This window comes from Arctopsyche grandis, chromosome 8 (genome assembly GCF_051622035.1).
Source record: "Arctopsyche grandis isolate Sample6627 chromosome 8, ASM5162203v2, whole genome shotgun sequence".
Classification (NCBI taxonomy): Eukaryota; Metazoa; Arthropoda; class Insecta; order Trichoptera; family Hydropsychidae; genus Arctopsyche; species Arctopsyche grandis.
This window is the reverse complement of record NC_135362.1, coordinates 30,201,674-30,228,622: the sequence shown is the minus strand read 5'-3', so window position 1 is coordinate 30,228,622 and position 26,949 is coordinate 30,201,674. Positions and strand designations below refer to the sequence as shown.

At 36.6% G+C, this 26,949-nt stretch overlaps 4 protein-coding genes across 4 annotated transcripts in view; 2 read left to right on the top strand and 2 right to left on the bottom strand.

The window, feature by feature from the left end:
- Window positions 1–468, bottom strand: part of LOC143915940 (uncharacterized) — a 63,197-nt gene extending 62,729 nt beyond the window's left edge. The window contains exon 1 of the mRNA XM_077436760.1: window positions 281–468. Coding sequence (XP_077292886.1) covers window positions 281–416 — 136 coding nt within the window. The 5' untranslated portion in view covers window positions 417–468. The remainder of the gene's footprint in view (window positions 1–280) is intronic.
- Window positions 469–1,542: 1,074 nt separating this feature from the next.
- LOC143916109 (uncharacterized) overlaps window positions 1,543–26,949 on the bottom strand; it is a 373,187-nt gene continuing 347,780 nt past the window's right edge. Inside the window, exon 2 of the mRNA XM_077437025.1 lies at window positions 1,543–2,497. Within this exon, the coding sequence (XP_077293151.1) occupies window positions 1,830–2,204 (375 nt within the window). The 5' untranslated portion in view covers window positions 2,205–2,497 and the 3' untranslated portion in view covers window positions 1,543–1,829. The remainder of the gene's footprint in view (window positions 2,498–26,949) is intronic.
- On the top strand, window positions 3,036–5,133 carry LOC143916099 (uncharacterized). Its single transcript, XM_077437006.1, has 4 exons — window positions 3,036–3,191; window positions 3,926–3,997; window positions 4,072–4,197; window positions 4,274–5,133. The coding sequence occupies exons 1-4, from the start codon at window positions 3,158–3,160 to the stop codon at window positions 4,765–4,767; spliced, it is 726 nt and encodes a 241-aa protein (XP_077293132.1). The 5' UTR covers window positions 3,036–3,157; the 3' UTR covers window positions 4,768–5,133.
- On the top strand, window positions 7,613–24,987 carry LOC143915754 (uncharacterized). Its single transcript, XM_077436552.1, has 37 exons — window positions 7,613–8,168; window positions 10,027–10,246; window positions 10,326–10,414; window positions 10,491–10,625; window positions 10,700–11,130; window positions 11,213–11,859; window positions 11,949–12,076; window positions 12,173–12,265; window positions 12,354–12,432; window positions 12,516–12,621; window positions 12,708–12,835; window positions 12,918–13,093; window positions 13,185–13,318; window positions 13,412–14,072; window positions 14,143–14,231; window positions 14,318–16,563; window positions 16,642–16,781; window positions 16,860–16,976; window positions 17,053–17,164; window positions 17,245–17,771; window positions 18,812–18,968; window positions 19,049–19,139; window positions 19,216–19,342; window positions 19,423–19,570; window positions 19,657–19,851; window positions 19,931–20,058; window positions 20,130–20,268; window positions 20,356–20,498; window positions 20,571–21,219; window positions 21,295–21,491; window positions 21,573–21,674; window positions 21,755–21,838; window positions 21,914–22,019; window positions 22,103–23,154; window positions 23,233–23,373; window positions 23,572–24,313; window positions 24,536–24,987. Exons 1-37 carry the CDS (start codon window positions 7,869–7,871, stop codon window positions 24,733–24,735), a joined length of 10,959 nt encoding a protein of 3,652 aa, XP_077292678.1. The 5' UTR covers window positions 7,613–7,868; the 3' UTR covers window positions 24,736–24,987.

The following is a 26,949-nucleotide window of genomic DNA, read 5'->3' as shown; positions in this document are numbered from 1 at the left end:
AAATGAGCATTACAAATGGATCAAATTTAAAACTGGAATTCACATCCTTTGATAGATATTATTGAAAGTATATTTCGACTTCCTAGGTTGAATCAGAGTAACGTGACAGAGCATATGTGATATTTTGTATGATGAATATGTACAGTGACAGTTTGTGCCTAGTGTCAAATGGTAGTGATGACGTGTGAGTGGGTGAGGGGTGCGGGTGAAGCGACGATCCGCAATGCTAAAGAGGTAAGGTAAGAGGTAAGAGGTAAGAGGTAAGAGGTAATTAGCAAACCTGCGTGTGCGTGTTTGGGGGGCGCCGCAGGAAGCAGCAGCGCTCGCGAAGGGGGCGCAGCGGTCGCGGCCAGGGGGCGCAACAGCGGGTTGAGGGGCGGAGCACCCCCCGTACCAGACGCAGCCCCGATCACCATCGCCACGTCCCGCACCTCTCACCGCCACCGCACACTTGACACTGACGTTATTGGCCGAAACACTTTATTGGCGAGCTACTCTTTTCATTTTGACATATTCTTTTGTGAACCACCTCCTCACGCTGGGAGCACAACATTTTATCTCCAAACACCGTCATTCAAACTAATCGATCCTAATAACTAATCTTTTATTTGAAAAAAAAATACAGAAAATTAAATTTCAAGTGTAACTCAAACTAAACTACATAATAATCGGTCGGAAGAATGTAGGAATATTGCCTGAACTATTAACGAAGTGAAACATATAAAAGCTTTGTAAAAATAATGTTGCGTAGGGGTGGGTTCAGGATCCAAATGAAAGGCTAAAATCGCTTCACAGCATTTATTCAACGATCCCAGCGGTCCACACGAAACTACTGCTCACTCCAGCATAATCTAATCTACCTTGTAGACCTCCTTATAAAGGACAGGTTACACAGGATAGCTTCCCTAATCAATTAATGTGTATTTTGTCTAAACACTTAAAGGTCTACCCTGGCGAGTCTATTGTTTTCGCCCAGGTGAAATGATAATTCTACAATATTGATCGTCGCACTATATTAAAGTGTGTTTATAATGAATATGAATCGATTTTGCTAACTATTTTCTTTAATATTATTGCGTACGAGTGGGTTCAAAAAATTCAAAGTCGCACCATAGCATTTATTCAACGATTCAGGAGATCCACACGAAACAAGCGCTCACTCCAGAATATCTGTTGCCACGTGTAACTATTTTTAAAGGACAAGTTACACAGAACAGCTTCTGCAACCCATTGGCATGTCATTTGTCTGGGTCCGGTCGGCTTACCCTGGCGTATTTTTTGTTTACGCATGAACTCGACCAGGTATATGGCGTATTTATTGAGGACTCTAGCGTATCCACTGTTTGAGGATTTACGGGTTCCGTTAGCCTAATCTAGGGTGGGTGTCTATTGTCTACACACTAATACAACCAGGTCTATGAGGAATCCAGCGTATCGATTGGCTGGGTGTATTACGGGTCGCGTTGGCCAAATCCGGGGTGTCTATTATCTACGCACGAATTCCATTAGGTCTGGACATTCTCTCTCATGCTCTTTTGTTACTATAGGGGATGAACGAATGAGACGACTGGCATGTTAATGCACGTGTTTATTATATGACAGCTGAAGACGGAGTGGGTAGCAGCTCTCCGAACCCAGCCGGGTTGGTCCCCACTCGCAGGAAGGCAACCAAACTCGACCATGTCGTATAAGCGAGCCGCCACATCACTCCCCCCCCAGCATCAGCGATACCAAAATTACAAAGAAACAAATTTTACAAAAGAAAAAAATTATTGTTACACAAAGAGAAAAAATTATTACGTGGGGAGAAAAAAAATTGTTGACGTGGGTCATCCGCTGTGTACATAGGTGTACCGCCCTGAATGGTCGGTAGATTCGAGGGCGGTGACGTCGCGAGCAGGACGGTGGGTGGTCCGATGGTCGCGCCGATCAATGCGATGCTGCGGCGGCGCCGCTCTTCCGAGGCTGATGTCGGTTGGTGGGGCGGCGGGGGCGGCAGGGGCATCGATGTGGTTGATGATACTCCGAGCTGGACTGTGAGTCGTTGTGGCTCGTGGAGGTGTTGTAGCGCTACCGCCCGTCTCGGCGTGACGACGCTCGTGGGGACGGACGGGGCCTTGATGATGATGATGATGATGATGGTGCTGAGGTGGTGTATGTCTTGTGGTGCTGGATGACCGTTCTATGTGTAGTGGATCGCGCATGACTCCACATCCAGCTGTCAAGATCGTCGTCTCATTTGCTCCCCCATTTTTTAAAAACACCTGTCGTCGACGTTGTGGCTGGACTCCAGTCGATAGGTAGATAGGTAGGTAGCCGTGTCTGCTCGTTTATTGTCACCCGCGGGCCGCGACGCGTGTTGATGGCGATGGGGGCGCGGCGGGTAGCTTCCCCGCCTGGCTCGGCGAGGCAGGGATGAGCGGCATGTTGAAATTGATCGAGGCTGCGTGGCTCGATGTCGGGGGTCACCAGTATAGGGGATGAACGAATGAGACGACTGGCATGTTAATGCACGTGTTTATTATATGACAGCTGAAGACGGAGTGGGTAGCAGCTCTCCGAACCCAGCCGGGTTGGTCCCCACTCGCAGGAAGGCAACCAAACTCGACCATGTCGTATAAGCGAGCCGCCACATTACAATATCCATGAATTGTTTGTATATATTTTCCTAGCGATGCCGTTTGTTCGCACACTTTCGTCGACACTTGTATGTTTTGAATATAAAGTTTTGTCATAGTGTTGGCCTAACGTTGAATCCCATTATAAAAAAAAAAAACTCCCAATAGTGAAAAAGAAAAAAAGTTACGTTTTATATTATTACTTTGTTATGAAAATTAACCAACAGAAATAGATTAGTTTTAACCAGTGGTTTTTTTTTAAGTACCGGAACTCCTTGTCAAGTATTTTATTGGAAAAAATTATATTCAAATTATATTAATTAGAATATTCATTTGAAGCATAAAAATGCCCTGGTTTTAACTATCGGTAAATTAAAACAATTTAATTATTTTTTGTACTGGCAATATAATATCATTAATTTATTCGATGGCAACAACAACATCGCTTTTTTTGCTTCGTTTACCCGCCATATATTGACAGCTTGCCGTTTTTGCTTGTCGCGATTTTTAATTTAATCTATTAGTGGCTTGTTGTAATTATGGCTAGAACTAAGGCATCTGTAGGAGCTAAAGGTATTTTATCCATCGTCATCAGTGTTAAATCATTCACATCGTTATGATCATTCCATATGCTTTGTGTTCAAACATTTTTAATACAATGAAATTCATTATTTTGAAGTATCACTCCGTTATATTAGATCGGAAAAAGAATTTGCTGAGTTATCAACATAAAGAATCACACACACACCACCTATCATAGCATATATTTAAAAATACATGTTATAAGATTTTTTTTTTCAAATTTAAAGCCAGGACAATTTTTCTAAATACTTCAATTATTAAAAAGAAATATTGCACAATCATGGACTCATGGAATCATGAAAAACCAAATTCATTTTCTTAAAATTCTACACAAGACTGGTTACGATTTGCAAACGTTTTATAGTTTCAATATTAAATTACGTTTTATTACTTAAACCATTGTTCATTTAACCAACATGTTCATCAAATAGAAAATCGTTGGGCAGAAGTATTTTTCCCCAGTGAATAGTTAATTTTCTCCTAATTTGCCAATATTTATCATTTTCGCCAAAGGCTTTGAATATTTCAATCCATCTATATAAATAAAATAAAATGAAGTAAAATTTACTGGTTTTATCTTACAATTTACCAGGAGAGATACCTAAAAACCAGTACATATGGTTACCTTAAATATTAAGCATGCTTAACTTACTGTATATTATATTCTCAAGTTACATCTCGATTGTTGTAATTTTATAACATTTTGGATTAATTCATTATTACAGTTTCTTTTGGAAAGAGTTCTAAAGCCCAAAAAACTAACGTGCAGCCATCATCGAGTTCGGGAAGGACTAAAGGTATGTAAATGTGTTTTAAATTTAAAGATTTAAAAAGATTGATTTAATTATGGTTTTTATATTTTCAATTACAGTGGCTTCTAAAAGTTCGTGGTCTGGTGGAAATTCTTATTGTCCACGTGAGACCCCACAATGGCAACTTCCTATCACCAGGTTCTTCTGTGACACCCAAGGTTCCAAACAAAGTGACCCATCTTCGAGTGTGTACATTTTTATTATTTCACTTATATTCAATATGAATGTATTGTTCTAACTCATTTTTTATTTTACGTATAGGTAGTTCTCTTCCCCAAAACAGTGACATAATTGCCACTGAAGGAGAATCTGACGTAGAGGATACTGTAAAAACTCCACTGGAGGAGCCAGACATTCCATGCCATCATTCCGAAGAGAATAATGAACTAGATTTAACTCTCGCAAGTGAACCCGATCTTCTCCCTTTAGTCGACGACTCATCGTCTCATAAAATCGGGGAATATTTCGAATCGGTGATGAGTAAAAATGATGAAATCGACGGTCCGATAAAAGTAAAATTGCCCGTTAAAAACAAAGGTAAAGGCAAGAGTACTAAAAATAAGAACGTCGTCGTAGAGGACGTAATCATGAGAGATAACGTAGAAGTGATGACTGAAAAAGAAAATACAAACCCCCAGGGAGACAGCGACGAGAGTGAAAGTAAATGTTCCTCGCCTATGAAGCGCAGTTTCGACGATTTTATGGACGGTAACGACGAAATAAACTCATTCAAAAGAATCAAAATTTCGACGTGAACTATGTATATTTTAAACGTTTAATTGAGAGTGTTCTTCTCATATATGTAATAATTTTTAAGTAACGACCCGAGTATAATTTTTCTTTTAGAAATTGAAACAAAATAATTTAAGTGAATATTAGATGTCGTAATGTAATGGCTGTAATTTAACGAATGTTACCTATCATACATATTTTTAAGTTTGTTTTATTGAAAATGATTATTCATTTGTGATACTTAATATTATTACAATTTTTGTATATATGTACGTATAATTTTGTCCCTCTAGTTATTTCACACCCATACATACTTATCTGTGTGAATTATGCCATGTTCTTTTTTGTGATTATGCTAAGATTTTCTCCTAATAAATTTGTGTACACCAATTCGATTTGTTTTATTTGTACTCGAATAAATTGCCGATTTAGTCTCATTTTGCAATCAATCATATGTGAATTCGACTTGGGTCTACCTCGTTCCGCCAACTTGCAATATCTCAAGACTCGTTTTCCCAACTTTTTCGGTGTTTCGTCGCCGAGTTTGTATGTTTTACATACTTATTTTACGAGAAAAATATTAACTATTAAAAAAATACAGTAAAAATTGATTTTTAAATGTTCTAAAGGTGTGTTAATAGCTTAATCTATAAATATATGCATAATGTCTCCTATATACATACATATATTAAAGTTATTACTAGAGGTAGGATAGTCACAGTGCTATCCATTGTTCGGCAAACCTTTAACAATGCATTTACAACCTTTGAACAATACACGGCCCCCTCAGGCTCCGGTGACTAGTTATTACATACATGTAGACAAAAAACATTTTTTAAGCAGACGAAAAGTTGAGAAAACGAGTCTCGAGATATTGCAAGTTGGTAGTACGAAGCGCACTGATTCGATTTAGTGGCGAGCTTGAAGAGTTTAAAATTTGGATTTAGATTATTTTAGACGGCAAAATTTCCAAAAATAGTTCTATTTCTGTTCGTCTAATTTATGTACATATATTTATTCGACATTTGTATGTCGAATTTGCTTTGTAAAATACAAAGCATTTAAAGCCCGCTGAAAAGGTCAAATAATACGACCTTTGAACCCTCTAACACGAGGTCACCATATCCCAAACCCAATGAATACAGTTTGAGAGATCCTTCCGTTGGATAACAAAATGGTTGTCTAGTAATATTGCACAAGAACAACCGCACACCACTGCTCTATGTACAGGTCTGTTACTGAGAGATGGCGCGAACAAATGCGCTCGTGTTTTGTTTGTGAATAGGTGTATAGCATGATGATACCCTGCATCCATTAATAAAATGACGCTCTGTACCTTTTGATCGCAAAATCACGGAACATCTGGCACCTAAAAACCCCACCAATTGAAAGCTTACTCACGCAAAATATTGTACTAACGAGAACTCGAGTGCCAGATATTCCTTATTATGGCGATGATTATTATGTGCGCGATCGACAACTCTCAGTAATAGACGTGTACAAATACCACAATGTATCTATAGGTACAAAATAAATAACAACGCATGCACACATAAAGGCGTACTTGCCTAAGGAATTAATAATACATTAAACATTATGTAAATTCCTTTCCAAAGGAGACAAACTGCTCCATGTGAAGATTCGTCGTGTTTCGAACTCGATTAAAAATACATCGACCATTTTAATCGAGGAAACGACATCAAAGGGAGAGTTTCAACATTGTTCCTGCATTTTGAGTCGAACGAGAGAGTGTTGACCGGTTTAAAATTGGGATTTTAAGGATATAGCACGACTTGTACCATACGAAACTAGGTCGATGATAGCACCTATTACCCTCATCGAACTTAATCTGTACAAATGACATCATCACGTCCTGTTCTCGTACACGAAAGTCAGCCTTAGCCGAAATACTTCGTCCAGCTTACCCATAGCCTACGTCCACACTACCGATATCTACACCCGATATTCTCGAATTTTCCATATCCAGTTTCCATATTGCAACCTGTGGTTGCTATTTAGGAACTGGTTATGGAAAATATCGAGTGTAGATATCGGTAGAGTGAACGTACCCATAAAGGTGATTCAACTCGATCCAGATATGCAATCACTAGTACACGGGAAATTCCAAGGAGATATGCAACTGCGCATCGAACATAGAACACAAAGGAAAACCTTGACCCCGTTGGAATCTTCCAGAACGTGATCTCACCTGCCCAGCTACACGTTGTTTCAGCAACACCTTTACAAACCAGCGCATCGTCCCCAGATGCCAGTGAGCTTCAGGAACTCGACCCGGCTCGTTCCAGCGAATCCCCTACCTACTTCACTGTACATACAAATACACCTGTATTAATCGAGCAATAAAGATCCTCTTCAAAACACAAAATACCCATCTATGTATATCAAAACCATTGATATACAAAGATGGGCCCTGACGTGTGATTTTGGTCGGAGATTTTGTCTTCACTAATTGAGGGGTGCGGGGGGTTTAGCTACCGGGGAAGTTGGGTTTTTTTCCCTACGACGCAGCGGTACCTACCTACCTACTAAGAGAAACTGTGTATGCGCCATGTATTTTGCATATGCCAAAAGGGAGACCAGTATAAGACGTGAGGGCGGATCTAGTGTATTATACATCAACGGTCCAAACCTTTCATCCGCTCTATAGGATGCTTTCCACGTTCGGAAATGCAATTACATAACAGGCGAACGGGAAAGCCGGTCGCTTCAGACCTAGCGCTGAAGGTTCAACGCATACTTAAATCGAAAGCGAATCGAAAGGGCAGGAGACGCGCGTGGAGGGTGTGTTAAATATAGATATAGTATATAGGTAGCGGAGTGCGGTGTGAGATATTTGAGTGTGGGCACACTGGCGGCCGCCATATTGGGTTGCCAGTGGTAGGAGGTACGGGCGACTAGTGACGAGCGACGGGGGCTCCCAGTAGTGCGGAGTGCGGAGTGTCGAGTGTTGGGTGTCGATATTGGGTGTCGCCGCGACTTCTCCCCCGACACGCCCTCGACGCGCCCCTCTAGCCCTCAGCCCCACCCCGTGCCGCCCCACCCCACCCCACCCCACCCCACTCCACCGGGTGTGCGGGGAAGCGAAGCCGCCGGCGGCCGAGCCATGCAGTCGCAGTCGCAGTCGCAGTCGCAATCGAGTTCGACCGATGGCCGCACCGGCTCCAGCTCCGGCACCGGCACCGGCTCCAGCTCCAGCTCCAGCTCCAGCTCCAGCTCCGGCTCGAACGCGAGCGCCAACAGGGCCAGCGCCAGCGCCAGCGCCGACTCCAACAAGGGCCGCGGCCGTTCCCGGGCCGAAGCGGGACACCCCTCCCGCACCCCGCCCCACCCTCGGCCGGACCCCGACCCGGGCCCTCGCAGGCGCCCCCACACCCACACCCACCCCCATCCGGATCCGGATCAGGTTGTTCTCTCAATCTCGGCTTCTCTCAGCCGCACATTCGCACACACCCGCACGCGCACATATTCGCCCTCGCGCACACGCACTCGCACACACGCATGTCAAACCCTTTCCACCTTGCGCTCCTGTCAAAAATCTCGTACGGGCGATGCCCGGTTCTTTGACCTCTTTGGCCATACGTCGATTTCGATTTCAAATCCACGTCTATAGGTCTTTTGTTTCATTTTTCCGAAAGAAAAATGCTTTTTATTTCGAAAACGTAAATCTTATATATATAAAACCGTAACTCATTGCTGATTGGCTGCATTGGTCGAAGACGTTTGTGATTGGTCGGTCGTTCGTTGAATAATATTATTTTGGTTCGATTCAAATGATATAAATTTAATGAAAAAAAAACAAATGAAGATTTTTTTTATGGTTTTTATTTCATCTCCATTTACCGAGCGAAGCCGGGTAGCACAGCAAGTGAAAAATAAAAATTGTTCAAATTTCACTCTGATGATATGTTTCGCCACAGTTGTCCAAAATATGATGGAAACTTCCGAGTCTTATGTCTAGCGCTTCCATACTTCTGTCGAAAAATTTTGTCGAAATTTTCTTTATATATCACTAGTTATCCTACCGGGCTTCGCTCGATAAATGGAGATGAAATAAAAACCATGAAAAAAATCTTCATTTGTTTTTTTATTAAATTTATTATTTGAATCGAAAAAATAAAAATAATTTAACGACCGACCAATCACGAACGTCTTTGACCGATTCAGCCAATCAGAAACGAATTACAGATGTTGTTTCAGTTTTATATATAAGATATAAGATTATCAAATAAAACCAAGCCCGTTTGTCAAAAGTACAAATATATTTTTCAATAAATAAACACTTCATATTGATCTTATTCTTATGTTGATTAAAATTTTTTCACAATTTTGAAGTTAAATTTTTGAAAAATGTGACCTAATTAATTTTAAGGGCGTTCGAGATTATACGAATCTCTCAATTCTCTCAATAGTGCGCTCGGAAATTAAAATGTAATGTGACATTTGTTTTATATCAATATCCTCACAAACGTGAAGAGCTCTGACATTTCCAAATTAAATTCGCGATTTTAAATATTCTTTTTTCATTTTCAATACTCTTTTTATGATAAAAATATATAATAGCGTTATTCGAAATGTTCTTTAAATTCTTTAAACTATAAATATAATATTATAAATTGTAAAACTAAGCAAACCTAATACTTATTTTCTTTTCAATTAATTTAAACAGATTAAGCTCTCATTAACAACATATATAAATAACTAATGTTGTGCCCGTTGAAATTTCAATGGGTGATTTCGGAAAAATAATTGATACTTTAAAATAAATTATAATATGTATAATATTATAAAACAACAATAATTGTCATCATAATTATAACCAAAGTCAGAACTGGAACTGAGATAGACATCGAGAATCAAGACTGAAATATAAATCAGGAATCGGAATAGCAATCGAAATCAGAATCGCAATCAGAACTAAAATTGTAATAGGAATCGAAATCAAAATAAAATTTTTAAATATACGAATCTAATCTTTAATTCTAGTATTGTTAGAAACCATATAGTCCATTTTACCAACTCGTTAAATCTCATTAAATTTATAGTTTATCTAATTTTATACTATTACAAATATGTTAATAACTTTCGCGTGTTTATTAAAATTTAATAAATTGTGCAATTCACTTCATCTTCATCTTTCCCACTCTTACAGATTCACTCAAATACATCAATACTCTCTGACACCATTTAACATATATAGAATTTTACAATAAATTATTATTTCGCATCATTTATGTATAATAACGATCCTTAAAAAATTTCAGTTTGACATAGCCTGTGCAATTGATGCGTTGAGTTGTGTAGAGTCAGGGGATCCAAGCGTACTGGATATAATTAGTCAAACAGCGTATGACCTGAGAATCGAAGATTCTTCTTCATCGACTTCTTCAAATTGCTCCACGAGTTCCTTTGAAGACGACGAGAATAACGAGGTTGTTCACAACACCAGTGTGCAATCTGAAGATGAAGACGATCTCAACGATGGTATTTTTTTTTATTACTTTCATTGCATACGTCGTGTTTTATGGTCAATTTTGTCTAACGTGTGTTTTTGTAACAATAGATTATCCGGTCGATGCGTTAAAGGTAGCTGCATTGTCGTCTGCATTTTCGAGTCATCACATATCTCCAAAAAGGTCGAAAATGCATCGAGTTAGTATATTCGGATGTCAAAAACCTAATACGCGTTATGTTAAATGCATTTTTTTTTAATGTGCTTTTCTTTCAGGTGCATACAAGTTTTAATGAAAAAATAGAACCACAACAAATGGCACAATTTTTACTGCCATTATTTTCATCTCAGGCTGAAGAAGTTTATAGCGATCCTCACAATCTGAAAATAAAACATGAAGATATATTACATGTGTGTAATGATAATTTTATACATTATCTCATCTCATAGGTATCGGTTTTATTTATTTTTATTTTTTATCGTAGGCACTTACGGGAAGCTCATGTTCGGCAGAGTTATCTAATATGAAGAGTGAAGAGTTGATTTCTTTAGAGGAGTTGTCATATGAATCGACGTTGTCGTTGGAAGAAAAAGAAATGCTGTTGCAGTTTAAGAAAATATTGACTTCGACAGATCTCCGTAGCGTACTTAAGATGCCCTCTAGAAGTCCAACCATTGGCGATACAGTAAAATCGGGCATCAGTTCTAACTGTGTCACAAGCTTAACCGAATCTAAGGACTCTGATCTTGCGAATTCGTTTGGAACATCCATCATGACCACCAACATTGTTTCTTCCGATACCAATGAAGTTTCTTTTACAAAAGAGATTGACGATTACTTGATGCGAGAATGTTGTACTAACAAGTTTCTCGCTGAAGGTGGAAAATGTCTCGTAAATGAATGTCATAAAAGATGGTGAGGATACGTTTCGCACTGTTGAACATTTTAAATATTTTTGACTCGTTCTACATTTTTATTTGTGTTTTTTTTTTTGCAGGGAACTAATAAAAGAAGGACTGATTAAGTATATTTTGAGGTCCAATAATGTCGGTTGTGCTTTGGCTGGAGAGGACGAGCCAGTTGACGATATCTATGTACCTCAAATGATATTTGATTGCGATTCGCTTAATATTCACGAAAGATTCTTATACGGCAATCAAAATCATTTGTGTCCGGGAGGTTGTGCAAATCCGAAACCTTGCAAGCGCTTTTCTCAATATTATAAGTTAAATGTTGAAAAAGACGGCAGAAGCAAACCGCCGGACGCGAAAAAGGGTGGTGGTGGTGGAGACGAAGAAATAAAGTTTATCGACATGCAGGCGGCCTGGCACGAGTTAAAAATACTCTTGTTATGCCTGTACTGGGCGGCCAATAATGAACTGAACGACTTCGACGAGTTGGCTATCGGATTTCAAATTTCGTGTAATTGCTGTTACTGTTTTCACGCTAACATTATCACTAGATTGGAAAAGCTGAAGTGTTTCAACTTGTCGGTGAAGGAACCTAGTTCAATCTACGGTCGCTGCACTTGTCGCAAGAAGAAAATTGTGGGCAAGGGACGGGGTCGTACAAAAACTAGGTTCAAAAGTGACTTGCACGGAAAGGACTCTGTCAAGTGTCAATATTGCATTACAGCCGACAACGGTCAGTATAACGATGTTTTATTTTTATACTACGCGTGAAAAAAAATAGTCTTTTTTATGATTTTTAATGAAATTTTTTTTTTTTTTTAGAATATAATCATTCGTTGAAACCGATGAAGACAAAATTAGCGCACTATTTCAAAATCTTGGGTTTACCTGTCGTCGAATGTTGCTGTCGTTCTCAATCAGATTTGATATTAGACGAAGAATTACCACCGGTATGAATACCCTTGTTCTGTTGGAATTGTTTGTTGGAAAATATTTGATGTATATAGTAACGTGTCTGTTACGTCTCTATCCTTGTTCAATTTCAGGTTTTTTTGTGTTCTAAGAGCTGGAATTCTCCATGTACGTATGTGGATTTATTATCGGGCTTAGAGCTTTCTGTGACAGAGACTGAATCAAAGGTATGACTTTTTATGTTCAACTATTTTTCTAAATATTAAAACTTAACTTCTCCAAAGCATTATTAACCTTTCACTGATTTTGTTTTAGGTTTCTAGCTCTACTAGAAAATTTTACGCAGCATCGTGGGAAAAATTTTGTAAAGGAAATAATTCTAATGCTGAAAAATGTATGTATTTTTGATACTATTTGAAATAGATTTACACATATATGTATATATCACATAATTCATTTTATCTGTTGTATTTCTAGCTTTTGGATCTGATTCGGTTTGTCAAAGGTGTCGCTGTAGTTGTAATAATGCCAAATTCTATAATATTACTCAAATTGCCAGTAGAATAACGGAAATAATAGATAAGTAAGTTTCATTTCCGATGTTTGTGTTTGCGTCATGTTGTACATAAGTAACATTGCAGTATGTATATATTTTTTACATAATTTCAGTTTTGCCCGATTATCTATACCGTTCCTTTTGAACAAGATGGACACCTTCTACTCGGCTTTATGTGCTCGCTATGGTGCTCGTCTTTTGATTTTAAATCATAGTCCATGCGGTTTCACATTTTTAAAAGGTTTTTTCACGTTTATTTATGAACTTTAGATTTAAAAGTAGACTTGCTGTATCAATAATTTTGGTTTGTTTTAATGTTTTAGATTTGGCGCAAATAGTTCGGAGCTTACGCGAATGTGGTCTATGGTTAATGCAAATATTAGGACCATCACGGCTAAGGTTATCATTTACTATATATTTTACTCTTCCCGGACAACATTTTCTTAATAATATATTTTGGCACTGGGCTGATGTGCCGGCATTAGATTATTTCTTAAAGGTAATTTTTTTTTATATATACATACATATTATTTACGTATCTGTCATTAAATTTTATGAAATGTGTTAATCATTATGTTTTTAATTTTTAGCTGTGTGTAATGCTAGCTCGCGATACTGTTCCATCTGAGTGGAGAGATATTCTTCTTGCTTATTTAGATGTTTTACCATATTTAAATGACGCTGCTACTTTAAGTGATATTAGTGATATATTTTCGTATACTCGGTAACATATCATTTTTAAATTTTCGTATTGTATTTAATAACTTATGTTGTATGTAATAACTCACATTCATATATTTATATTTATTGTTTTTAGGCAAGATTTTGACAAAGATGAACACTTGTTTCAAATGTACCGATCGTATATTTCAATTCAAAAGAAATTTTTCAATAGACCCCCTGTTTTAAACCGTTTCAATAAATTCTGTGAAGAACAGCCTGAAAGTCAAGATTCAAATTTGAACTTTGACGCTATGCTTAAATTCTCAAAGAGTATTGGCGAATTGATAAAAACTAAAAAGCTCGAGTATGAAACTTTACCTAAATTTTGGCTGGATGCTTGGAACGATTTTGAGAAGTTGCTCACATATGCTATGATTAAAGCGTATGCGGTTGGCGATTGTATCGAAAATGTGTTTTCGAGTTGTTGGATTGAAAAAGTTTTCAAGTCTCAAAACGATTCAGACGCTTCTACAAATAGTTCTGATAATGTCAAACGATATTTACAAATACTCGTTGATTCTATGGCTTGCCATAAAAATGTCATAAATTCAAAGGGCCACGATTCTATAAATCAAACGCTATTGGAATCGAACCCTAATAGGATTAAAAATTTAGTAAAGGTGTTTCATATGAAGCACTTAAAGCATTCTCAAAACAAATGGCTAAAAACGGATCTGAATATTAGTCAGTATGCTAAGTACAATAAAGATTTAACAAAAGCAGACGATTGTCTTCATGAAAATAATTCAAAACAAGTGAGTTCACTTAAAATAAATATGTTCACGTATTTTTTTTTTTAATTTACTAATTATTTTACGATTTTAGGATCTTCAGAGAGGTAATGCTGATAGTAAGAGTGAAGATTTTGCACTGCCTTGTATTACTTCTCATACAAAGCGAAAATTTAAGGCCGTGTTAGTTTCTTTTTATTGCTCATAAAATGTGTACGATTATAAGTAAATGTTTGAATATAATTTAATTTAATTTATTTTTCTTTCAGAAATGTTCTTGTTGATTTCTTTAATTCGTTATATAATAACAACAATTCGCAAGTGAAGCCGAAATCTGTGCTAGTTCCGGAAATGTTTACTTCAATGGACATATGGAAAGATTTTCACAAGAAAATGTCGTTGTTCGAAAATTTTCAGAAAGATACTGGATTGTTTTCCGGTGCTACTCTATCACAATTCGTTGAATCTGAAATTACCGATGATGTAAATATTCCCGAGAATTTTGACTATGAGAGTTCTGACGAAATAATAGTCGGTTCAGATACTGATGAAAATTTCTGTGAATTTTCCCAATTGTCCAACAATCGATGGGAAGATTTATACAAAACACATTTAACGAGACATATCGAAGCTTGGTGTAGAAAGAATCCTACAGTCACTGATTTTAGTGTTGCTGCCAATAAAGAGAAGTGGTTACTGTTTACTGCGCAGCTTTTGAGTGAGCTTGGATCTAGCAGTGCATTCTGTGATAAAAATGAATCAAATGCTCAATCTGAACACTCTATCATAGCTGAATTCATTAAAAAAGAACTTGAAAATTCTCACACGAAATCTAATGGTTTTTCTCAAATATGTGAAAATACTTTAAAGACAATAGAAGACCCAATTCAAAATGAGAATAATTCCAATTCTGATAAAAAAATCACTGTTGAAGATGAAGATGATGAGGATTTTATTTGTGAAGTTGATGTAAGTAATTTGAAATCAGAAATATCTAGTTTCTTTTCATTGCAAGATGATGGTCAAAATTTGATATCTTCTCAATATAAAGTATCGGAACAAAAAGTCAATTCAAATGGAAATTCAGGTCAGGTTATTATAGCTGAAGATTCCAAAGCAAATCTTGAAAACCATCTGTCAAATCTCAAATATTCAGCGTTAGTTGAAATAGATCAGTTGTGCGACATATACGATTCTATGATATTTGATGATAAGAAAAGTAAAAGTGATGGAAATGATTCTGGTCTATCGAAAAATGATCATTCGTGGGATCCTACTATTGAAGAAATTGAAGATGAAATGATGAAACTGAGGAATAGAGGAAAAACCAGGGAGGATTTTGAGCAAGATCTTCACATCATATGTTTTCAACTTGTCACTAGAAATATGCTGCAAGAATTGATGCCGCTCGATAAAGATGTTCCAGATAGAGAGAGACGAAAGTCTGTCAAAGACAAGAAAAGTCCGGAAGTTCAGCGAAAGCGACGTCTTATCGATGGTTTTTCTGTTGATGACTATTGGGTATCTATTAAAAGTCAATTTGAAAAATGGAGAATAATTGCTATGAAGATGTATACGAATCTCATTAATATAAATAAAATGACCGAGAGTGATGATCCAAATAGAAAAAACTTTGGCATTAATTTTCAAGAATACTTTCAAAAAATTACTGCTTTTATTAAAGGCTATCAATTAGCTGTCAAACTGAATCTACCCAAAAGTGATGGTGCAAAATTGCAAATTAAGAATAGTGTTTCAAATACGGTTGTGACTGAAAGTTTTGTCGAGAAAAAAAGCGATTCTAATGAAACGCAAAATATATATGTAGAAACTTGGTTTTATGCTTTGAAGGAAATTGAACGTTTTGAAAAGAAAATCAAAAATAATATCGAAGATGAACCCAGGGCGACGAAACTCACTCCAAATCAGTCGAAAAAACATTTCGAAGAAACTCCCGAAGCTGAATTGTTGGCTGGCAAAGGACTCAGCAAAATGATCAGCAAATGTTCAGCAAAAAAGGTACCCGAGTCGAACGGTACAAACAATACACCTCTAAAGAAAGAAATCGCTACCAGTGTTGCTCCATCGGATGCCAATACTAACACTGTGAAAGAAGATCCGAAACCTGAAGAATCTGCCGAGGAAAAACCAGAAATTTTTAGCGGTCCGGGCTACGTAAAAATCGCCAATTTTAAAAGGCAGGAAAAAGGTAAACCCGATGAATTCATATTGAAATCTACAGTTTTTGAGGAATCTATAAAGAAATCGCTTAAGTCAAACCAGGAAAATAAACAAGCTAATTTTAAATTACTTAAGAAGCTCATAAAAAGTGAAGCAAAGAAACTTCATAGTAACGCTGAAAAAAATATTGATTCTAAGGTGTCGAAAAGTGATGAAAACCCACAAGATCAAAAAAGTGCTGAAAACATTGCAACACAGTCTCAAACTAAAGAAAATGACATTAAAGTCGCCAGCAGTGCCGCAAGTAAAGACGGCAATTCCGGTAAAGATAACGGTAAATTATATTTTATTCTATATTGAATATGTACTGTGATGTGTTTACCATTTAATGTGTTCATTTCATTTTGCAAAGGTTCAAATAATCAAGAATGTCATGAAAAATGTACAACCGAAGGCAAGTGTCCCTTACATCCTGATTCGAATCGCTTAAGTCATCTCCAAACAGGAGATCATCCTTGCAATTGTTGCTATTGTACCGTTTTTGGACAAGTTGTGAGTGACATTACTAATGTATTCTAGATAATATTTTAATCATAACAGGAGTATTTACAATTTTCATATTTATTTTAGCCTCCGTTGACCAGTCCCGTGTCGCGTAATTTCAACGAGACTCGTGAGAGACTGAGAACTATATTGAATAAAAAGAAATTGAATCGAAAAACCAGTTGCACGGAGACTCCGGCTACGGTAAAATTAATTTCAATGAAACAATATCTAATTTTTGTAAGTACGTCTATAGAAATATTGTGATTTATATTTATAGGGTAGTGAAATTGAGAGTAAAGATATTCAAAAAGTCGATCATCAGACGAACTCCATATCTTCCGCAAGTGTTACTACTTCTGCCGTTAACAAAACCAATCAAAAAGGAACACGTATGTTGTTTTTTTTTTTATATAACTATATGGTTATATGATGTAATTAGTTAAAATATGGTTTTATAATTTATTTTCAGCGTCTGATACTTCTAACAAAGACAATGTGGAAAAAATCGACAGTAATAATTCTACACAAGACGAGTCTGCTAAGTATTCTAGAAATAAAGCAAACGTTGTCAATAATTCTAATAAAGCGCCCGAATTAAAACAAAAAGTCGCCGAAGTTAGTAAAGCAAAATCTACGAAAGAGACGAATGTTGTACCAGTGCCCGTGGTGTCAAATGTAAAAAGTAATCTTCCGTCTAAAACAAGCTTGAATACCGTCGACAGTCAAAACGTCGTCAATCAAGTGGCTAGTGCTGTCAGCGCGAAAAAGAACACGGCCGAGACCAAGAAAAGTGAGCCGAAATCCCAGAAGATCAACCAAAAATCGACAGCTGGCAATCAAGCAGCTCCCGTTGCTAAGCCCAACGATGTAAAAGTAGACAAAGCCAATAACTCTCAGGATCATCAGCAACCGGCTAAAGATCGTAAGCCCGTCGAGGGTAAATCTATTCGATGTCATTCTTGCAGTCGTGTGGAGTCCAAAGGAATCCAGACTGACGTAAGTTTCGAACGTCGGCATTTGTAATTAGAAATATCGTCAATGTAATTTAACCCTTTGGCTGCTACGAGGTTTTTCAATGTCCAAGCGAAAAATGCTAACATTTGTAATTATTTTGAAAAAAAAAAAATATAATATTTTTTTTTACATACTTACTTCGCCGAACACTCGTAATTTTTATAATACTTTATATACATTTTTAAGAAGCAGTCGTGGACTCGTGCTCTCTCTTTCTGTCTTGCTTTTACATGCGTGCGTGCGAAAGAGATACCTACATATATACACTAAATAAGTTTTGACGATTGTTTTCCGAGGCTTTATTCTTTTCAATAATCTATTTTTAGATATCGATGTATCCTTACAACATGCGATATATTCGAAACAGGTAGCGGTCTCTCTCTCTTTCTTTCTTGGTTTTAATTGTGTACGTATGAGCGAGACACACAAGGATGCGAAGTTTCTAATAATCAAATAATTTTTCAACATGTATCATAAACATTTTGTATGCATTTCAGTTGCATTTGATTGATTGCATGAATTCGTGACGTCTCGTGACCTATATAATTGAAAGCGGATTTCTATTGTTTTTTGCCATTTATTTTAACTCTGCAAAATGATATCGGACAGTGAAAGTGATGAAAGCGAAATAATAGCTTCTCGCCGAGGAACTCGACAAATCAGCAGCTCTACTGATTCTGAAAATGAATTTATCGATAATAATCAATTCCCAAGTAATAACTCCTTATATGACATTGACAACGAACCCGAAATTTACTTTGATGATGAACCCGAAATTGAAGAGCTTTTATTTAAAAAATTGATAAATATTTATAAAGCTTGATTGAAAAATAAATATAAATACGTATATAAAAAAAATGTTTCGTGCCACTGATGCGCTGGTGGCTCAAAGAAAGTATTGAAATACGACAATTAATGACGTCAACAACGATCGTCGTAGCAATCTTCGCCGATTTCAAAACAACGATTTATCGTTGTTGTAGCAGTCAAAGGGTTAATACATCGATTGCTTCATTTTACAGACGATAACTACTTCTCAAAATTCATCTGCCGCCAATGTCAACAAAGGTGCTACCAAAAATAGTGAAGGACAAAAGATCGAACAGAATTCCAACTTGACTAAGTCCAATTCTAAAACGCACATTGATTCTAAAGCGTCATCGCAGACTACTTCTCTTCGTAAGATTCTTTCAATGCATTTATGTATAATCACTGTATTTATTCTGTGTTACAATTGACCGATTTTTTTGTTTTCATAGGATCAAGCGCCAGTGTGAATCCATCAACTGGTACTACGCATTCTGCCAAGAGTCGTGATAGCTCATATTGCACATCTTCTATTTGTTCGGGGTGAGTTTTATTTTTATTTTTATAACAAGTGCATTGACGGATGGATTTATTTATAGTGATGTTAACTCTTGTTTAGGTGTTGCTGGTCTGGTTATCAAGATGATAGAGACGTTAATATGCTGGTGAAATTCATTGAAGAACCGCATCGAGCGGTGGATAAAGAAAAGAAGCAAGCTAAAAAGGCTCGTCAAAAGAATAAGAAGGTATATAATTTTATTGCATATAAATAAGTACATAAATAACTCATATGTATTATGACTTATACTTGAACATGTTTGTTTAGCTTAAAATGGAATTACTGAAAGAAAGAGACGAACTTCACGAAGATTTAATTTCAATGGTGGGCGAAACGAGTCGATTGCGCGAAGAAGTGGTTCGTTTAGAACAAGGCTTAGCGTCGGCTTGTCGCCGTTTACCACCGGCTAATAAATGTTTGTTATTATTCGTATATTTTAATAATATGCTTTTAACATTTATTGACGGTATTGTATATATGTATATATTTTTTTGTTTCAAGGTTTGAGACGTGGAAATGCGTCTAATGTTGATGTAAATGATATGGAAGAGCGTGAATGTGCATTGTTGTTGAAGCGTGCAGCTCAAGAAGCATCGGCTCGTGCGACTGAAGCTGCCACTTTGGCGGAGCACGCTCATTCACGACTACGTCACGTAGAGTCTGCACTTAACTTGCTTTCCTCGTCTGTCAGTAGAGGTATTTTCATTTTATTTTTAATGGAAATTTTTTAATTGATGCTTTAAAAAGGTGTTACATGAAGTTTATTTGTTTTCAGCTTGTGTAAGGCAACAGAAATTAGGAAAGACTGATGAAGATCAATCAAAGAAAGCCAAACACCCACCACCGGCTCAGTCGTTGTCGTCGATGTATAACTTAGAACAGACATTCTATAATGATTCTGATGTAAGTATTATTTAATTTTGTTATCACCGTGCTTTTTTGACGTATTTTAACGTAATATTGTTTTTCACCAGCCGTACAATAATCCTGGAGTAGATCAAGGAATGGTCACAATCAAACGGGTGATACTTCCTAATTCCGAGGAACCCGGAGTTACCATCACGCCGAAAGGCTCTGATCGTCTCATTTACACTTCTCAAGATCATGCAATGAGTAATAATTGTTTTATATGTTTCATCTTGTAATTTTGTTTCGTTTTTGTGTACAGCTTAGTTTATAAAGGATCGATTTTTTTTTCAGTGTCAAATAATGCAGAAAAATTAGCCTTCGCAGAAAAGCAGCAAATGTTGAAAAAACAGAACTTATCTTGGGAATCTACTATTGCTCAAATAAACACTCTTGCACATTCTAAAAAGAAGACTAATAAGCCAGTGCCCGTAGAGGTAATATTTTTTAATACTATTTTTTATAATTGTTGCTATTGCATATTAATATTTTCTTTATTATTTTTACAGAAACCGAAACCTGTAAATAATTCAAATTCTATAAAGGATCATCCTAAAATAGAAGCTACTAAAAAAGAAATCAAAAAAGGAAACATGACACAAAATAAAAATACTAATTCTAATCCTGTAACTATAGTACCTCAAACCAATAATGTTAATGTAAAAAAGAGTAAATCTGACAATATAGTTACTGCTAATCACATTGAAAAAGTTGAAGTCAATGTTTCTAAGAAAGCTTTGAAAAAACTTAAAAAATCAGTCAAAGTAGACATTAATAGTTCGAATAATGATAATAAAATTGATAAAATTAAACCGGGGCTAGAATTATTACCCAAGGAAAAAGTTCCGGAAAGAAAACAAGCTGTGGCTGCTAACAATGATAAAAAATTGAAAAATTCAAACAAAGTAAATGAAAATGACAATGTTTCTTCTTCTAATTTGAAGACAGTTTCCAAAGATAGCAAAAATGATGTAAAAAAATCAAATCAGAACACAAATAATCCAACAAAGGCTACCAACGCAAAACCTAGTAAAGCAGCGAATCCCGACAAAGCTGATTCTTCGAAATCAAACGTTTCAAAAGAAAAAACCACCGAGAAGGGCTCAAAAACTGTTATTAAAGAAAACACCCCACAACCTCAGCCTATCTCTGGTAAAGGTCTGTATACAGTATAAATCTTAAATACACGTATTTTTTTTTTTGAATCTTTGATATTTATTCATAATATTACAGGAAAGAAAAATCAGCAACAAAATTCTCAGAAAAATACACCGGCAACGTCCCAGAAGACTTCTAATCAACCTGCCAAGTCGAATCAACCAGCCGGTCAAAATACACCGTTACAAATAGTCAACAGTTTGTCATCAGCTGTGGATAAAATACGATTGAATGACGATACGACGATAGAATTGGCGACTACAGCTGCCAAGGTTAATTTCATGTTTAAACAATTTGATGAATTTTTTCTTGTATAACCCAACCGTTTGTCTCACATATGTAATTTCTCCTAGAAGAATGCCCCTGGTGATTCCAATGATATATCATCGCAGATGAATAATAAAAATGCACCCGTATCCAGTAGCATTATGGAACAATTAAGATCGGGAGTTCAAGTAAGACGATTCATATCCGGCTTATGTTTATATAAGTAATTTATATACACATTTATTACATTTAAATATGCTATTTGCAGTTTGCTGATTTGAGACTTCCCCCTGGAATCACTTTGACTAGAGTAGATCCAGCCAAGCAACACACCGTACTTAAACCAAACATCGTAAGCGTTCATTCCACTTTCCATTCAGTTGTATATACTTCGGTTTATTTACATATTTTTTCCTGCGATTTATAGCCGTTGATGACTACCCAAACTCCAGCAGCTTATAGACCAACACCTCCTGCTCCTCCCCCACCTGCAGTAATTATGGTGGATACCACAAAACTTCACGCCGATAGAGGTATAGATAATTGCTCATGTTATTAAATTAATATTTTTCGCCATTTGAAATCAATGCATTTTTTTTAAATATATTTTTTATAGAATCTAAAGCGCAAGCTCCTCCAAATGTAGTAGACAACAAGAAAACGGCAAAATCAAAAAAATCAAAGAAAAAGAATAAGAAAAGCCAACACCATCTTCAACAAGCGTCCGGCACGACTAGTACTCACACGTCGTCCGTGAACGTCACCGATGAAGCACCAAAAATGGTCACACTTCGAAATCCAATGTTCCATTCTACGATGAGCTCATCTGGAATGCCTACTATGCAGCCACCCGGAAAGAGAGCGAACGATATAAGACTACCAGATCCTATTCCCATGCCTCCGAACGCTTCTTGCCAAGCTACCATTACGCCTACTTCCAATGGAATGTACACTATTAGAAATCCACTCATGTCAATCGTCCATCAGCAGAGTATGATGGGAATGAATTCTATCGACAACGTTCCCAATCCACTCCTCCTGATGGCCAATCAGCACCTCAGCACGCCCGCGCCTCACACATACTGCGCCAATATGTGCGACGATCAAAACATTACCAATCCAAATGACCGCACAAACAACGCCAATGATCCCGTCAATAATCTTGCCAGTAGAATGTCCGAGTGCAGTTTAGAAAAACAAGACGATACGAACAATTTTGAAAATCCGAACACGTCAAACAGTCACGATAATAAGAGCTATACGCTCTTCAAACACAGTGGGGATACGTTTTCGTCCATGTCGAAGAAGTTCGATGAGGATGAGAACAGTTTCTGTCACGGAGAATCTCTCAATAGTACCTTGGAAGACGGCGTTCACATTACTCCGAATCCCATCGGCGTCACTAGACATCAAGAGCAGCGAAAGAATTCTCTAGAACAGCACAATGCGCCGGTGTCGCATGAAAACGCAATTCAAAAGCCCATCGGTACACCGTATTCGCAGTACAGCGTCACGAAGACGACCAAAGTCGGACCATCGTCAACGTCGTCGTCCTCTTACAGTCAGGTGGATTTACCGGAACCTCAGAAATTGTACACTCCGTTTGGTCCAACAGATCCTGATAAAGCTTTCGGTTCCATATTGTATCAACCGTTCTCGAGAGATCAGGTGATTGATTCGATAAGAGTATTCTGATTTGTTACCAATTTTGGACCTTAATATAATGATGTTCTTTTATTTTTTAAGGAAACTGAACATATTTGGTCAGGTAGACCAGAGCCGGAATCTCATTATCCCAATGACGACAAAGCGAGAATGTCTCCGTATATTCATCGACTTGGAACTTCTCGAGTGATTGTAGATTCCGATAATTCGGCTTTTCAACAAGTATGTACATTAAATAAAAATAGTGGTATTTGAATGTTTGATTTAAAACTATTATAAGTAAAGCTGTTTTATTATATGAAATATTTTAGTAGTGATTTAAAAGTTTTAATTTATTTGAAAATAGATATAATACTCATATGAAAGTTTTATTCCTTTTTTTTAATATGTATATATTAATAAATTATTGTATTTTTGCAGTTGGATCCTAATGAACAGTCGAAAAGTAGGCAAAGTAAACAAATAAAATCTGACGATCTTCTTTCCGATTCGACAAAGTCTCTTCTTCAAAACAGTCACACTATCCCATCCTCTCTTCCGGGCATGTATCAGCCACTTCCGTATGACACAAACTTAGAACCGCCGAACGGCCCCAAGACATGGAGCAACGGAGTATATCCCATGGAGAATGAATACTATAAATATTACCAATTCCCAACAGGAGTATCCCCACTTCACCACGCAAAATTGTCCCATTCGTCGTCTTCGTCGTGCGTTCCCAGCGACACTAGTTCCGTCTATGATTCTATATCAAATTCCAGCTCTAATAGTCCCGCCGATTCCACCAATATTAGCGCAAATCCCAACCAATTGTCGGAGTACCCCTACATGCCTCCGCCGCATCAAATAAGCGTCCTGAAATCGGGCAACCCGTACAATGCACCGGAGAATTTCAGAGAAATGTGCAGTTCAAATCATCACGAGGGCTTTAACAATTTTCCAGTTTTTAAGAACGTAGCGATCGGCGAGACCAACGAAAGGCACATGGCCAGCATGTGGAACGATTCGATTCCGCAGTTCAAAAATGTGTATGGAATAGTCGGCGGGGCGACAAATAACCACGAAAACACACCAGGCTACGACGTAAAACCAACCGGACAGAATGTTATCGGAAACCAGAGATTACCAAACGGGTTGATTCGGAACGAAACATATTTCACAGGTAAATAACTTTCAAAGCGCTCTTTTGTACAAAGCTCAAAAATCTTGTTGCCAGATAAAAATGGTGAAGATTGATGTAAAATTTTTTTTATATATGTATACATTTATACTGTTCACTTCATTTATTGTTGAATATATTGAATGATGCGAGTGTGTCGTCTTAGTAGTTGAATCATTTGTGTCTTGCAATATATAATACAATGGCGATCTTTATATATTGCAGATAGCAGCAGCATATTTGCCCCGGACCAATCTATCACCAATTTGAATGAGCTAGATTCCTCAGAGAGGGACATTGAGTCTTTTAAGCGTTTTGATTTTTATTTTGAACCACCCAAAAACAAACCGAAAATTAGTTTGAATGTACAAGATATAACTTTTCAACGTCCTTCGCCCACAAAACCTCTATACAGGAATAAATAAATCAATTCAAACACGTTGTTATTATTTTTTTTACATTTAAATTGAGTATAAATACACATGTATAGAGGACAATTATTATACCACATATATACATTATATGCAAAGTATGTATTGTTTTGAAGACGCATTGATATTGTAGCATATGATTCCGTAACACTTTTTTTTATGTATACAAACTATCGAACGTCTGCAATATAATAGTATTATTTTTAAAATTATTATATCTGTATTTCACAGTAAATAAATAATTTTAAAATTATGCTTTTGTTTCATTTGTGTTTGAAAAATTATCGCAATGGGATCAATCGTTCTGTTGTACGTGTATTTTAACAGGTTTGTGACCTCATTTTTTGTACACTGGCAACATCTAGAAGCTTCTTCCACGTATATGTATTATTATACATAGGTGTAAAATTTATGAAAAAATTGAAATATGTATTCCATTTAATAATACCTGTCCTGTGATCTTGATAGCGAGTCGACGTTGATGGTTACGGCTTACATATTCGATTTGAAGACCAAATGAATGACAAAAGATAATGCAGCGTCTCTGTCGACAATATTATAATGGCTGATTTTCCTATGAATACGTATTATATAATATTAGTATCAAGTTCTGGATACAGTTGCATTTTATATGTTAAATGAATTAAATTGAACGGTATCGGATCATAGTGTGAACAATATCTGGTTAAACTTGTTATGATGATCTGTTAGTTGGTTGTAAAAAAATATAATTTATACGACCCGCCGTAGAGTGATTGATTGTGAGTTAAATAGCAAAAAAATAAAGTAAATAGCAGATGGCCATGAATTTGGGCAAGTTTTTATAAGATTTATTTTTTCATATAGTTTCGTCTCAACTGTTATTCAATAGCTATCAATGTTTCTATTTATAAATCATAAACTGATACAAATTTGACTTGAAACTTAATGTCTTTTGTACAATATAAAATTTAATGATAGTGTGAACGACATTGCAATCATACATACTATAACAAATTTTAGCACACCGAAAGATTATAACGTTGCAAGCGTCGAAAAACTGTTATTGTGGATTGGTTCCATTAGGCAGAACGAAACCTGTACGTGATTGACGTTGCCATGCCACAAATAAGTACTCAGACACGAACATACTGGAGACTAAATTTAGATATAGAAAATATCATTACTCATTACACACCGACAAAATTGGTTTTACAGATTTAAGCATTCATCTTAGATGGCAATAAAGCTACATGATCAAATTCAACAATTGATAATATTGAAATATATTTTGAATACGTTTTATCTATTATTAAAAAGCTTGAGGCCAAAATAGCTCAGTGATTATGCTAACAACTTGGGGGTCACGGGTTTGAGCCCTGGCCCAATGGTGTTGCTGGCCAAACCATTGATATATTTATTTGAAGTTAAATTTAGACCATAGTGACTTTACAGGTTGCCTCAAAGTGCCACTATGGCTAGAAACAGGTAAATACATTAAAAATGACACAGAATAATAATAAAAATAATACAATGATATATAAAAAAACAATAATACAACATTAATTGAAAAGTACACATGTGAAATGGAGAATAGGTCAACATTGATTGCTTTTTCATTGAGAAGACATATAGATATAGCCAGCAGTATGGCTCGGTGGTTGTGTTTATGTTAAGCATCGAGAAGTTACCGGGTTCGATCCCGAGCTAATCTTTAATGACAGACTTGGATATTTGTGACTCCAAGTCGATCGTTTCTCATCAGAATTTGTCAATTTATCTGATTTCATTGTTGAAACGGTTCCTCCATCAAATTGGGAAAACCATCCCACCCGCTATGTCACAAATATCTGAATTTGATTTATGTACAATATATAAAAATTTATACACAAGTCTAAATCCAGAGTTGTTTCTGTGGATTAATTCATTAATTAATTGTTAATTTCGTGTGCTTAAATACAGCGATTTTTGTAATAAAAAAGCTGCAATGTTTGTAATTAATTATCTAGGAAGGCGCATTGGGGTTTACCTGTTAGGCCTTCCTGGTACATGTGTAGTATGGGACGTCACGTGGGATGTGGGACGTGGGGTTTTTTTAGATAGTTTTAAACATAGAAAAAATATAGCGTTCATGGTACCGTACATGGGATATTCTTTTCAAAACGACACATTCGAGCTATTTCGTTGAAATTGTATAGTAGTGTTTATCCTTGCTTGAAAAAACAGAGA